The 15,560-nt window shown below is 41.2% G+C and overlaps 1 protein-coding gene across 3 annotated transcripts in view; it reads left to right on the top strand.

Annotated features, from left to right (window-relative positions):
* lmbrd1 (LMBR1 domain containing 1) overlaps window positions 1-15,560 on the top strand; it is a 211,099-nt gene that overhangs the window by 159,862 nt on the left and 35,677 nt on the right. For all 3 annotated transcript variants that reach the window (XM_052025185.1, XM_052025184.1, XM_052025186.1), the window contains one exon: window positions 14,839-14,923. In XM_052025185.1, the coding sequence (XP_051881145.1) occupies window positions 14,839-14,923 (85 nt within the window). The remainder of the gene's footprint in view (window positions 1-14,838; window positions 14,924-15,560) is intronic.

Below are 15,560 nucleotides of genomic sequence, written 5' to 3'. Positions count from 1 at the left end.
GACATAGGAAATATCTGTGAACTGTCCCCCTCCACTTCACCATTTCCTTTGCCTCCTCATCCCGTCGCCCTGCCTCCTTGTCCTGCTGCCCTGCCTACTCCCACTTGTCTTCCCCTCCTTTTCTCCTTCCTTCCACTCCTCCATCCATTTTTCTTTCCCTCCCTACTCCCCTTCCTCCTCCTGCTCCATCTCCTTCTCCCTGCTCCTTCTTCCCCCTCTTCCACTCATCCTTCATTTCATTCCATTAAATAAGTGGTGGAATCTGGGTTAGTTGAGCAGGATATGAGGAGAATTAAGTGGTATTAGTATAGGAGGTACCTATGTTCTGCATGGATGCTGGGCTGAGGGGCCTGCTTCTGTGCTGTATTGCCCCTCTGTTTCTATGTACTTGCCTTTACAAATGGCTCCTACAGAAATTGAAAATTCTATTAAAGAGGCATATGACCTCCTGTACTCTCATTTAAAGAACAGTGGTTGAATCAAAACAGCTCAGAAAAAATCAATTTGGAAAAATTTTGTAAGTAGTCGATACATTGAATGTTGCTGGTGGGTTAATTTTCTGCTGCCGCATATATCTTAACCTGTGTTCGATTAACATGGCATTAACTGCGTTTTGATTTCCAATTTAACAGCACAGAGCTCAAATCAACGGGACATGCTGATGGATGATGGGATCTGCTAACTCTGTACACTTAAACATTTTTCACAATAGTCCATCTCTAATTGCCCTTGAGGAGGTGGTGGTGAGCCACTTTGTTGAACCATTGCAGTCCTTCTGAAGAAAGTGCTCCCATTGTGCTATTAGCTAGGAAGTTCCAGCATTTAGGCGCAGTGACAGTGAAGAACTGGTAATATATTTTCAAGTCATGATGAGTGACTTGGAGGGAAACCTGCAGAGGGGAATGTTCTCATGTGCCTGCTATCCTCGTCCTTAATGGTGATGGAGGTTGTTTGATAGGGAAGTGCTGACAGAGTAGCCTGGAGGAATAATTGCAATGCATTTTGTAGATAGTCCACACTGCAGCCACTGTGCAGTCAGTGGTGGAGGGAATGAATGAAAGTTTATGGTGAGAGGAGGTCGATTAAGTCCTCAACACAATCCAGGACTTAGCAGCCCACTTAGCAACCAACTGAATGGGCTAAGTCCTGGATTGTGTCAAGCTTCTTGAGAATTGTTGGAGTTGCACTCATCCAGCCTGGTGGACTTATATCTTATGGATAGAGGAAAGACTTTGGTGTATCAGGAAATGTGACATTTACCAGAGGATATCCAGCTTCTGACTTGTCATGTAGCCACAGTGTTATGTGGTTGGTGTGGTTGAGTTTCTGACCAATAGTAATCCCCAAGATGTTAATGGTTGTGTACTGGGTGATGGTACTGACATTAAACTTCAGGGTAGGTAGTTAGGTTCTGTCTTGTTGGGAGTGGTCATTGCTCAATGCTTTTATGACGTGAGTGTTACTTGCCACTTATCAGCCCCTGCCTGAATATTGTCTAGGTGTTGCTGCATGCTGACATGGCTGCTTCATTTGCTGAGAGATTGATCAGCAAACATTCTTACACTGGCCTTATAGTGAAAGGAGGGTTATTGATGAACCAGCTGAAGATGTTTTTTCCTAGGGCATTGCCATGAGAAATTCCTGCAGTGATGTCTGAGGGCTGGGATGATTGACCTACGACAACCACAACCATTTTCCTCTGTACAAAGTATGACCCCAACCACTCTTATGCTCAATAACTGCAGTTTTACCAGGGCTCCTTGATGCCACACTTGGTCAAATGCTGGCATGATGTCAAGTGCAGTTACTCTTGCCTCACCTGTGGAATTGGCTCTTAAGTCCATATTTGAACCAAGGTTGAAGTGAGGTTCGAAACCGTTAGATCTGGCCAGACCCAAAGAGTGCATCGATAGGAAGGTTACTGGTGAATCAGTGCCTCTAGGTAGCACTGTTGATGACACCTTCCATCGCTTTGATGATTGAGAATAGAACTGATTGGATTTGTCTACTTCCTGGACATAACTGAGCAACTTTCCTTTCTGTCAAGTAGATGCCAGCATCTTGGAACAGAAATGCATGTTATCACTGCTAGATGCAACTCATGGTACATATATGTACCTAAGTGTGCATATCTAGCAAGTTACATTGGATGTAAATTAACACCTAAAGTTCTCAGTCAATGGATTCTGCACAGCTGAATTTTGCTTCCTTTGAGTTCTCTCGTGAAACATACACAAAATTATTAATGATTCTCAAACTTCTTAGTTGTGGAAATGCTAATAATGACATGGGCTTCATCTGACTTCCAAAAGCAGTGATGGCTAACAAGAGAGTAACAAAATTACTATTTCATTAATGCAAATCATGCAAACCCTTTGTGAAAACCTGTGGGTTAGGGATTCTTTAATTCCATGTTTAAAATTTCATGATTTTGTTTGTCACAAAACATTTAAAAAATTGTTTATCATTTTTTTTCTGGGCTCCAAGTGCTTCCTGTCATTTTATCAATTTATTTTATAGGCTTTAAATTACATAATATGGATAAAAAATTATATCCATCTTCATAATTGTGGCAATCTAACTAAACATGGTCTGCATTATGAAGACACAAGACACTCCAGATGCTGGAATCTGGAACAATAAACAAGATGCTGGAGGAACTTAGCGGGTGGTAGAGTCATAGGATAATACAACATGGGAACAGGCCCTTCAGCCCAATTTATCTATGCCAGCCATGGTGTTTGTCCAGCTAGTCCCATTTGCCCATGTTTGGCACATGTCCCCCTGAACCCCTCTATCCATGTACTTATCCAAATGTCTTTTGATTGTTGTTATCTCAGCCACTTTCTCTAGCAGCTCATTCCATATATACACCACCCTCTGCGTCAAGAAGTTGCTCCTCAGGTTCGTTTTAAATCTTTCACCTCTCACTTTAAACCTATACCCTCTAGTTTTTTAGTTCCCTTTCCCTGGGGTAAAAGACCCTATCTATGCCCTTCATGATTTTATATACCTCTATAAAGTTGCCTCTTCAATCTCCTACGCTCCAAGAAATAAAGTCCTAGCCTGCCCAACCTCTCCTTGTAACTCAGGCCCAATGGAGGGAAATAGACAATTGATGTTTCTGGTTGAGACCTTTCATCCGGACTGGGTTTCTCCAAGTTCTTGGGCTGATTTTGTGAGCTCTGAAGAAGCTAGTTATGTTATGGCCAACACACCACAGGTCTCACAAAGCATTTTAGTTTGATAGTGAATTAAGACAGCAAACAGTTTGGCATTGGTGCTCCACACTGTCCCAAGTATTAAATTGTTATACTTTCCATCTTCTAAATTCTATAGTTTTTCAATTAACGAATCTAGGTTTACTTAGCCAGGATTGTATTCGAGTTTGCAGGAGCTAGATGATGCCGAACTTGCTGAAAGAGCTATAGGAAGGGAAAAGGGTTTCAATTTAAACTCCTGTAGAAGATTGATATTGAACAAGAAGTGGTGCAGCGTAACCTGGAAATACAGGGAAGAGGAAAATATTAGAACATAGTTCTGCTTTGAGAGAGCCTGTAAATAATAGATAACTAAACCCAGTATAGTTCTCCTCCTGAAATTTATAACTTAAAAGTAGCACTTGAAACTGCAAAGAAATATTTGCCATCATACTCATTACAAACAGATCAGCAATATGTTACCTGGATCTAGAGTGACTGAACAGTGTGGATTTGTTAAGAGGAATGTCAGAAGGAAAACTAGTCACAGAACCTCATTTCCTCTTGTGTTGCTTTTGATGTTTTCAGCTTTCCTACATTTAACTTTGTCTTAAGATTGTTTCAAGGTTGCTTTATACCAGCAGCTTTGTTGAACTCGTGGCCTTAAGGATGGGGCTGAAATTGTGCTGCCTCCCATCCAGGTGGTGTTTGAATCCTAGAACCACTACATTTGGTCTGTTGCAGTTGGAATTTTATTAATTCTAGGTTGGGCTACTAAGTTGAAAATTAGATGATAAATTCAGGGTGATTCAACCACAGTGGGAGGAAATATTGTCTTAATTTTGTTAAACTCTGCTGTAAATGTACCATCACATTTCTCAATTGCTGCAATAAAGGAAATGAGCAGACACTATTTCAGAGGCTTTATTTATGTTGAGTATTAAGTCAAAATTTTTTTTTAGTTTGGGAAGGTCCTAGTTTGAAATATTCTCATAAACTGAGATGCTTTGCTGAACTTCAGTACTTCATAGATATGTAAAATCTGTGGCTAATTAGTGCAGCGAATACTGTACATAGTTACTAAAGACCTAACTGCATATCCACAACAACATATCTTAGCTACTCCCCCACTATATATGCATCACACTCATTCCATATATTTCTTGCTTTCACCGTGCTCCCTCACTATTGGAAGTGAGCTTGTGTTTAGTGACCGGTGGACTCTGTTGTCAATTTACTCAGTAAGCATTTTTCCCAAAATGCTGAACAACTCAGAGGCAAGAGGACATGCCTGGCTTACCAAGCTTTTCAAAACCATCCACCAAAATGGAATAGTCCCAAGTGAGTGTAAGAAGCAAGAGATTGAGAGGCCAAGAGAATATAAAAAGTGAGAGATCAAGAGGCCAAAGGAGTATAAGAAACAAGAGATCAAGAAGCCGAGGGTTGATAAAGAGCAGGAGATTGAGAGGCCCAATGAATACAAATTGCAGGATATCAAGAGGCCAAGAGAGTATTAAGAGCAGGGAATTGGGAGGTTGAAGGAGTCTGAAGAGCAGAGGGATTGGGAAACCGAGGAAGATCGAGGAGATCAGGGAGCACAGGCTCATTAAGTGGAGAGCAGGAATCTGAGAGATCAGGTGGTGTGGGGGCAATGGACCTGTGCCTTGTGCCAGTGTGATGTCACAGGACAGCAGACAGGTGATTGGTTAGTATTTCTTACCGGTCACTTCTGATTTGCAAAGATATTTAAATCAGGGAACAATATGTATGTTTAAAATAAGGAATGTATGTTTAAAATAATTAAATTGAAACAAATTAATTAAGTGGAACAGAGATGACTGTGCAGGCATTAACTCCGGGTGCAGGCTGTAAAGGGATCCAGAAGGTAGGAGAATTTTGCTACCTAGATGGTCGAGGATGGGGACTGTAGGGAAGATTGGCAAATTGTTCATAGCACCATGGCACGAAGGGCATTCAGATGAGGGGGAGAAATAGAGATATAGTACTTGTAGGAAACAGCATAGTTAGGGGAATAGACAGACACTGTTCTCTATGGCATTGGGTCCCAAAGGCTGTGTTGTCTGCCCAGTGCCAGAGATAAGGACATTTTCTGTGGGCTGGAGAGGAACCTGGAGGGGGAAATTCAGATTTTGTGTCCCCATGGATACTAAAGTCACATGTAGAACAGGGAAGCAGGTTCTGTTTAGGGATTACGAGCATCTTGGGGGCAAAATTAACAGCAGAACCACAAAGCTGGTAATCTCTGCATCATTACCTGAGCCATGTGCAGATTGACAGAGTATAAATAAGATCAGAGAATAAAAGTATAGCTCAAAGATTGTTGCGGGAGCAATGGGTTCTAATTGACAGCAAACTGGCACCAATAATGGGAGAAAGAGCTGTTGAGTTGGGACGGGTTTCATATGAACCAAGCTGCAACCAGTATTCTCACAAGTGCATAACCACAGTTATGGACAGGCTTTAAGGTATTAGAGATGGGGAGGATTCAAGTGATGGGATGTTAAATGAATCACAAAGAAATGAGAGAGCTGTGACATGGGATAGTGAAGGGGTGAATGAAAATCAAAGTGTAAGCAAGAATGGGCAGAAAGTATAAGTGAAAGTGTGCAGCAGAAATTGGACCCTGAGTAACAATTGTTAAAAAGTTAAAACTTATGACTTTTTAACAATTTAAAAAGTGCACTGGAAAGTGATGTAGAGGTCCCTGGGGCCTGACCAGGTGTATCCTATGGGAAACATAGTAAGGAGATTGCTGGGGCCCTGGCAGTGTTTCTTGTATCTTTGTTAGCTACAGGAGAGGTGAAGTCTGCAGGCTAGCTGATGTTGTGCCTTTATTTAAGAAGGGCAGCAGGGATAGCCAGGGAACTACAGGCCAGTGAGTCTTCTATCAGTTATTATTATAGTCTTGTTGTCTTAGTTATAGAAAGGGATTCTGAGAGACAGGATTTATTTGCATTTGGAAAGGTCATTTTAGGGATAGTAAGCATGGCTTTGTGTATAGAAAATCCTGTCTCACAAATTTAATCATATGTGATCCATGGTGAGCTAGCCAATTGGATACAAAATTGGATTGGTGGTAGGAGGCAGAGGGTGGTAGTGGAGGGTTGTTTTTCAGATTGGAAGCTTGTGACCAGTGGTGTGCTGTAGAGAATGGTGCTGGGTCCACTGTGGTTTGCCATCTAAATGATTTGGATGAGAATGTAGGTACTATGGTTACTGAGTTTGTGGATGACACCAAAACTGGTGGTGTAGTGGACAATGAAGAAGGTTGTCTAAGGTTACAACAGGATCTAGATCAACTGGGAAATTGGGCCAAGGTATTCCAGATGGAATTTAACTCAGACAAGTGCAAAGTGATGCATTTTGGGAAGTTGAACCAGGCCAGGCCATACACAGTGAATGGCAGAGCCCTGGGTAGTGTTATTGAACAGAGAGACTTAGGGATACAAGTACATATTCCCCTGAAAGTGGCGACATAGGCAAGCAGGGTAGTGAAGAAGGTGTATGGCTTACTTGCCTTCATCTGCTGAGGCCTTGAGCATAGGAGTTGAGATGTCATGTTACAGTTGTACAAAATGTTAATTAGGCTGTACTTGGAGTATTCTGTGCAGTTCTGGTCACTGCATTACGGGAAATATGTGATTAAGCTAGGGAAGGTGCAGAAAAGGTTCACAGGAATGTTGCCTGGACTGGAGGGCTTGAGTTATAAGGAAAGATGAGATGGGCTCGATCTGTTTTCCGTGGAGCGAAGGAGGCTGAGAGGTAACATGATAGAGGTATCTAAAATTGTAAGAGGCATATATTGTGTAGCTATCCAGAGTCTGTTTTCCATGGTAGGGGTATCTACAACTGGAGGGCATCGGTTTAAAGTGAGAAGGTGACCTCATACTTATCCATATTAAACCTTATTTGCCAGTTTTTGCAGTCTTTCTCCCTCCTGTTGCAGAATACAACAATGCCCTTCTATTGATTTTCATGTCATCAACATATGTGTATTCATTGGCCTTCCTTCCAATTATGACATAGCAGGTAATAAGTTGATGTTTGAAGGTTCAGTGATGATTCCAATGTTATTCTTATCTCATAAATGATATCTGCTACTGATTCCATGCCCACACAAGCTGGGTCCTATACTTAAAGATGGATTCCCACAGGATTGATTTTGACCCTGTCACTCTTTAGCATCTATATTAGTGGTACCTCTGTCACAATATCAACCAAGTTCATGCATGCTGACAACATAGATGACCTTTATAAATACCCGGCATCACCTTATCCAGTGTAGTTCTGAATGTAGACCTCAAGGAATTTTTAAATTCATTTTTCCAAATGTGTCATTGCTGGCAAGGCTAACATTTATTGCCCATCTCTTATTGTCCTTGGGGGCAGAGGGTATTGGTATTGGTTTATTATTGTCACTTGTACCGAGGGGTAGCTTGCTAAGCCATTTCAGAGGGCATTCTAAAAGTCAACCGCACATTGGCCAATCAAGTAAAGATCACTGATTTCCTCCTATGAAGAATATTAGTGAACTAGTTAGAGAGATGTTCTCATCAATAAAAATGAAATCCCAATTTATTCATAACCTTAGCACCTGGACAATAAAGCTGCTACTTAGAAGCTGGGCATCATTTTCTACAGAGAGAGGGAGGAAATGTGTACTTTGTGAGCTACATAGCAGTATGCCTGGACTTTTCCCTCATCTTCAAGCAGCAGTTGTTGAAAGCAGGAAAGAAGTGAAGTGTTTTGCAGAACCTTGTGGGAATCAAATGAGATGTAGGAGTTGAGACCCCTGGAATGGAGTTTTGTACTACTGTATGGATATCCACATCAAGCCGCAGAATTTGCAACTAAACACACCCAAGCACGTCTTTATCAGGGCACTGAAGTCACTGGCAAACATCACTACCCCAGACTTCAGAAGGAAGATCTCCATTGTCCAATTCACTAATCACATCCTTGCAAATTGCAATCCACCATATGCCAAGATCCTGGGTCACATCAAGGAAACACCATGGGAGAGACTTTGACAATATATTTAATAGCATGGAAAGATAGATGGAAGTCCTGAGCTAGATATTCCTGAGCTCAATATTAACAGGGCAAGGAAGGTATGATATCTTTTACACCAACAGAAGTTCAATTCATATCCTAGTTGTAACTGTAGCAGTGAAAGTCCAAATAGAACTCACCATCAAAGATTACCCATGCTAACTTATTCCAGTGCACATTTACTCATATCAGATGCCAAAGACATGGCTCTAAGATCTAGATGTCAATATACAAATTATTGTGATAAGAAGTAGGCATAAGAACCATAGAAAAATCAACTGTTTACCCAACAATTATCTTCCTTCCTTCGGTCTTTCACAATTGTATCTCTATGAGCTCATAGTTGTACTAACCTGGCTTTAACACCACTTTTACACTGATTAGAAGCTGCTTAGCCCCATGTTGATAAAAACAAACACAACAAAAATCCATTGAGGTTCAGTAAAGGGAAAGTTGGGAATTCAAATCTCGATTTTGTCCCCAGATGGGTTCATCGGGACTTCATGAAAGCTCAGTATGAGCAAAAATTACCTCTCCCATTGTTCATACATGAAAGCATAAAAGCAGAATCTGCAACCAATAACTTATAGCCCGGGTAAGCATTGCAATGTACAGATTTTCGCTAGGGCAGCCCTTTATAACACTATTCCAGTATTATAGCTCAATCCTGTTTGTTCAGTTTCCTGAGGAAATATTCTTCAAAATCCTTCTCTTTCCTCCTCCTCCAACCACTGCCCAAAATGTGTATAGTGTATAACTCCAGAATGTTCTAAACTTGTATACTAAATTGCAATCCAGTACCTGTTGGCTGCCTCTGTCACATTTTTGAGATGTATTCAGGAGTCAGTTTGCTCTGAACTGTATTTGATTACCTTTGTAATTTTCTTGTCAAATTCAGCCTTATTTCTAAACGAGTAGTTATCCGAAACATTCTGTTGACACTTTTGAAGAATGAAAACTACATTTTTTGGAAAATCTTATTAAAATACCAATGCCTTGGTTTTTATTGTATAGGGGAAAAAAGAGAGGAGCAATTTTTTTTCTTATTTAAAGCCTTCCAATGGCTAATTCTGTCAGTTGGGGTTAAATTATCTGCTTCTGTCTTGCACCTGTGGCTGATGTTTCCTCCAACGTTACAATTGTTATTTGCATTTATGCTCACCACTCAAAATAGTACTACTTAAATTAGGTTCTGACCTATTACTTGAGGTGCTATTGATATAGATAAATTCTAATTGAGTTATTAATTATAATTCAAATCCCCAACCCACCAGTGGCAGTACATGGGCACAGCTGGTAGAGTTTGCCTTACAGCACCCAAAATCCAGGTTCAATCCTGACCCCCAGTGCTGTCTGTGTGGAGTGTGCATATTCTCTCTGTGACCACATGGGTTTCCTCTGGTGCTCTTGATTCCTCCCACATCCCAAAAAAATAAACAGATTGGTAGGTTGATTGGCCACTGTAGATTGCCCCTAGTGGTAGAATCTGGAGGGAATGAAGGAAAAGTAGGTAGAATAGATTATAGGGAAAATTGCTGTAGGGATGGGATTGCTCTATAAACCAGCACGGACGTGATGGTCCAAATGGTATCCTCTATCATAAGGAAATATGGAAATAAGATGTTTTTATTAATTCAGTCATGTGATGTAAGCATAGCAAGGATTTAAAATTCAGGCTAGCATTTATCACCCACCTCTTATAGCCCCTGAACAAAATGACTCGATAGGCCATTTAGGAACAAACCACATTGCTGTGCATTTAGAATCACATGTAGGCTGGACCTGGATGACACATTTCCTCCCGGAAATATACCAGATGCATTTTTATAATAATTAGGTAGTTTCATGTCATCATTTTTTAAATTCCAGATTATTAAACTGCCGTGGTGGGGATTTGTACCTGGGTTTCTTGATTGTCAGTCTAACCCTCTAGATTACCAGTATGTTAACGGCTGCATCACCACTGTACGTGTATTTATTGCTGATCTCTCTCAAACAGATGATTGGGAGTTGTTGGCATTATACAGTAGATGTGCAGAAGATTTTTTTACAGTGCTGTTAGGTAGGGAGCTCCAGGGTTCTGCCCCATGTTACTGAAGGAATGGTGTGATATAGGGTCATAGTCATTGAGAGAGACAGCCCAGAGACAGGCCCTTTGGCTCACCAAGTCCACGCTGACCTGCAACCATCCATTTACACTAACCCTTCATTAATTCCATTTTTTATTCTTCAACTCTCCCCAGATTCTACCACTCACTTACGACACTAGGGGCAATTCACAGTGGCCAATTAACCTACCAGTCCATATGTCTTTGGGAGGTGGGAGGAAACTGGAGCATCCAGAAGAAACTCACGTGGTCACAGGGAGAACAAGTAAACTCCATGCAGACAGTACCCAAGGTCAGGATTGATTCCAGATCTCTGGTGCTGCGAGGCAGTGGCTCTACCAGCTATGCCACCTGATATAGTTTCACGTCAAGATAATGTGCAACTTGGGTAGTGGTGGTGATCCCATTTTACTGCTGGAAATAAGGGTAATTTGTTTAGGAGATACTGTAGGATAAATCTTGGTGAGTTGCATTGGTGAGTAAATCGTGGTAAGTACATTGTCAAAAATAAAATTGCTGAAAAATACTAACTTTAATAATTGCATTAAAAGGTTTGCATTTTTATTACTTGGTTGTATTGCAAGTTGTACAATGAGATTTGAGTATTTTTGCAGTGAATGAGATTTTATTATATTCAATTATTTTAAATAACCATGCACAAAATACTCAATTTAATCTGAACTTGGTAGGGGTTCCATTTTTGCTCCTCTTAAAATTTCAATAAATTATTGTTACTATTGACTAAATTACAGGTTTTATAAATTTTATTTTCAGTAGTAGATATCCTCAATTTCATGATCTGTTATTGAAATATTTTTCCTATCCACTTTCTTTATTGAAATTTGACATCAATATCATGGTAAATTGAATAAAATATGATAGCATTAGTAAGAATGTATCACTACTCTCTTAAATCCTTGGTAATCTTCTGGAAACTGCTTCATATGATCTGATCTGTCATTGCTTCAACAAATTCTATATAATCCTGTAGGTTTCTTTTTCTATCAAGGCAGTTAATAATCAAATCATTATTGGATTATTGGTGTAACCTTTTGAATTGTCATATGTTTTGAATAATATTAGAATGCTACACTTATAATTAGTGTGCTATTAAAACATAACTGCAGTTTGCTTCTGAATTTTATTTCATTTATTTGGTTTGTGTATGTAAATCAACTATTTTTCATGACATTTTAAGTTTGAATCTTTGAACATAATACATTTGCAGAAGAAGAATATATAGAACTTTAGAAGATGAAGACTTCAGGAAAGTATTTGCTTGGATGCAATGGGTTTCAGTGGATTACAGGATGTGTGGGTCACTGGCTGTACTGGCATTTATGCCCATCCCTAATTGATTTGACAAAGTGGTATTGAGCCAACTTTTGGAATTAGAACATAGAACATTGCAGCACATTACAGGCCCTTCGTCCCACGATGTTATGCTGACATTTTATCCTGCTCTAATACTATATTTATCTAACCCTTCCCTCCCACATAGCCCTCCATTTCTCTATCATTCATGTGTCTATCCAAGAGTCTCTTGAATGTCCCTAATGTATCTGCCCCCACAACCTCTGCCGGCAGTGCGTTCCACGCACCCACCACTCCCTGTGTAAAAAAAAACTTACCTCTGACTCTGACATCCCCCAATCACCTTAAAATTATGCCCCCTTGTGTTAGCCATTGTCACCTTGGGAAAAAGTCTCTTACTGTCCACTCAATCTTTGCCTCTTATCATCTTGTACACCTCTATCAAGTCACCTCTCATCCTCCTCTCCAAAGAAAAGGGCCTCGCTCACTCAACCTATCCTCATAAGACGTGCTCTCCAATCCAGGCAACATCCTGGTAAATCTCGTCTGCACCCTCTCTAAAGCTTCCACGTCCTTCCTATAATGAGGTGACCAGAACTGATCACAATATTCTAAGTGTGGTCTAACCAGAGTTCCATAGAGCTGCAACATTACCTCGCGGCTCTCTAACTCAGTACCCTGACTAATCAAGTCCAACACACCATACGCCTTCTTAACAACCCTATCGACCTGTGTGGCAACCTTGAGGGATCTATGGACGTGGACCCCAAGATCCCTCTGTTCCTCCACACTGCTAAGAATCTTGCCATTAACCTTGTATTCTGACTTCAAATTCCATCTCCCGAAGACTATCACTTCACACTTTTCCAGGTTGAACTCCATCTGCCACTTCTCAGCCCAGGTCTGCATTCTATCAATATCCTATTGTAATCTACAGCAACCTTCTACACTGTCCACAACACCATCAACCTTTGTATCATCAGCAAATTTACTAACCCACCCTTCCACATCCTCATCCAAGCCATTTATAAAAATCACAAAGAGCAGGGATCCCAGAACAGATCCCTGCGGAACACCACTGGTCACCGACCTCCAGGCAGAATATGTTCCATCTACCACCACCTTATGTCTTCTATAAGTGAGCCAATTCTGAATCCACACAGCCAAGTTTCCCTGGATCCCATGCCTCCTGACTTTCTGAATGAGCCTTCCATGAGGAACCTTATCAAATGCCTTATAAAATCCATGTACACCACATCCACTGCTCTACCTTCATCAATGTGCTTTGTCACATCCTCAAGGAATTCAGTTAGGCTCGTGAGGCATGGCCTGCCTCTCACAAAGCCATGCTGACTGTCCCTAATCAGCTTCTGCTTCTCCAAATGCCCATAAGTCCTGCCTTTAAGAATCTTCTCTAGTAATTTGCCCACCACTGAAGTAAGACTCACTGTTCTGTAACTCCCAGGGTTATCCCTACTCCCCTTCTTGAATAAAGGAACAACATTTGCCACCCTCCAGTTGTCTGGCACTACTCCTGTGGCCAGTGAGGATGCAAAGATCATCGCCAAAGGCGCAGCAATCTCTTCCCTCGCTTCCCGTAATAACCTTGGATATGTCCCATCTGGCCCCGGTGACTTATCTATCCTAATGTTTTTCAGTAGTTCCAGCACATCCTCTTTCCTCACATTGACATGGCCTAGCATATCAGCCTGTTGTACGCCATCCTCACAATCGTCAAGGTCTCTCTCACTGGTGAATACTGAAGCAAAGTATTCATTAAGGACGTCCCCTACCTCTTCCAACTCCAGGCACATGTTTCCTCTTTTATCCCTGATCATTCCTACCCTCACTCTTGTCATCCTCCTGTTCTTCACATGCGTGTAGAACGCTTTGGGGTTTTCCTTGATCCTACTCACCAAGGCCTTCTCATGCCCCCTTCTAGCTCTCCTAAATCCATTCTTAAGCTCCCTCATAGCTACCTTGTAACTCTCCAGAGCCCTGCCTGATCCATGCTTTCTAAATCTTTGGTAAGCTTCTTTCTTCCTCTTGACAAGATATTCTATGTGTCTTGTCAACCACGGTCCCTTCACTCTACCATCCTTACCCTACTTCAATGGAGCAAACCTATCCAGAGCCCCATTCAAGTAATCCCTAAACGACCTCCACATTTCTGCTGTGCACTTCCCCAAGAACATCTGTTCCCAATTTACGCTCCCAAGTTCCTGACTAATAGCATCATAATTCCCCCTCCCCCAATTAAATACTTTCCCATATTGTCTGCTCCTATCCCTCTCCAAGACTTTGGTAAAGGTGAAGGAGTTATGGTCACTATCTCCAAAATGCTCTCCCACCAAGAGATCTGAAACCTGATCAGGCTCAATGCCTAGTACCAGGTCCAGAATGGCCTCTCCTCTAGTTGGCCTGTCCACATACTGTGTCAGAAATCCTTCCTGGACACACCTAACAAACTCCGTCCCATGTATCCCCTTTACACTAAGGAGGTGCCAATCAATATTAGGGAAGTTGAAATCACCCATCACAACAACCCTGTTATTTTTGTATCTCTCCAAAATCTGCCTCCCCATCTGCTCCTCCGTGTTTCTGCTGCTACTGGGGGGTCTGTAGAATACTGTAGCATTGCTGCAGTGTTTCTGGTGATGGCGCTCCGAAACTGAGATTATTATGATCTCCACATTGAATAGAACCAAATTGAGACCAAAGATAACTGAGACAGTTGTGCCTTGCATTGTTACAGTTGATTGAAATGATTGAATCATACTCCTTAGTTTAATTTCATTTTCACCCTTGCGTTATGGCTGCTGATTACTAGTGTTTATAGTTCTACCTTTTAAATGGTGATGTGATGGGACAAATAATATTCCTACTACTAGGTTTTAAGCATATGGGTAAGTTGACTTACCACGTTGAGTCACCTGTTGGGGGAACAAATTGGCTTGGTGGTCTGAGGTATTACACCAAGAGATATTTGGGGAATTGGACCTCAGCCCAACTACAAGATAAGTTTCCCATAAATTAAAACTTGGGAGTCTAATAGTTTGCGGTGGGAAAAGGATTTGTGAATACCATGTTAGGTTTTGTATGTCCACAGCAGATAAAGATTATATTTTTATTTGTGTATTCAGGTGAACCAGACTTTACCTAACTTGAGGCAAGAAGATTCAAATGCAACCTGGGTAACAAAGATGTGTGATGCAAAGGCACCTGAAGGTGAGTTGAGTCACAGAGTCATTTAGAATCATAGTAAGATACAGCATAGAAATAGGCCCTTCGGCTCACCGAATCCATTCTAGTCATTAAGCACCTATTTTGTGGTAATCCTGCTCTTACCCTTTTATTCTCCCCACATTCCCATCAACTCTCTAGATTGTACCACTCACCTACACACTTGTGCCAATGTGTAGTGGTCAATTAACCCTCCAATCTGCACATTTTTGGGATCTGATAAGAAACCAAAGCAACAGAGGAAGTCCATATGGTCACAGGGAGAACATGCAAACTCTGTAGACAAGACTAGACCTCAGGATTAGACTTGGGTCCCTGGAGCTATGAGGCGAGGGATTTACCATCTGCACCACTGTGCCACTCCCCTTTAACCTTTCAGCAGGTAAACAAGTAGAGTTACTTTAAAGACAAAATGTAATGTTAAAACTAGAAAAGGTTTTCAGAGCTTGCTAAGTTTAAAGTGTATGGTTGATATTGAATGGAACAGGGTTGCAATTGAGGCAGTATGTGCATCCTGACACGGCTGGGATAAGTGGGAGTGCACTGTATATTCTCTGCTGACATTACACACCTAGCCACCGTCTCCAGTTGAACCAGATTGTATTCAAGTTTGACCCTAAAT

This window comes from Pristis pectinata, chromosome 10 (assembly GCF_009764475.1).
Source record: "Pristis pectinata isolate sPriPec2 chromosome 10, sPriPec2.1.pri, whole genome shotgun sequence".
Taxonomy (NCBI): Eukaryota; Metazoa; Chordata; class Chondrichthyes; order Rhinopristiformes; family Pristidae; genus Pristis; species Pristis pectinata.
The sequence above is the reverse complement of the archived record's forward strand: the minus strand, read 5'-3'. Positions and strand labels throughout refer to the sequence as shown.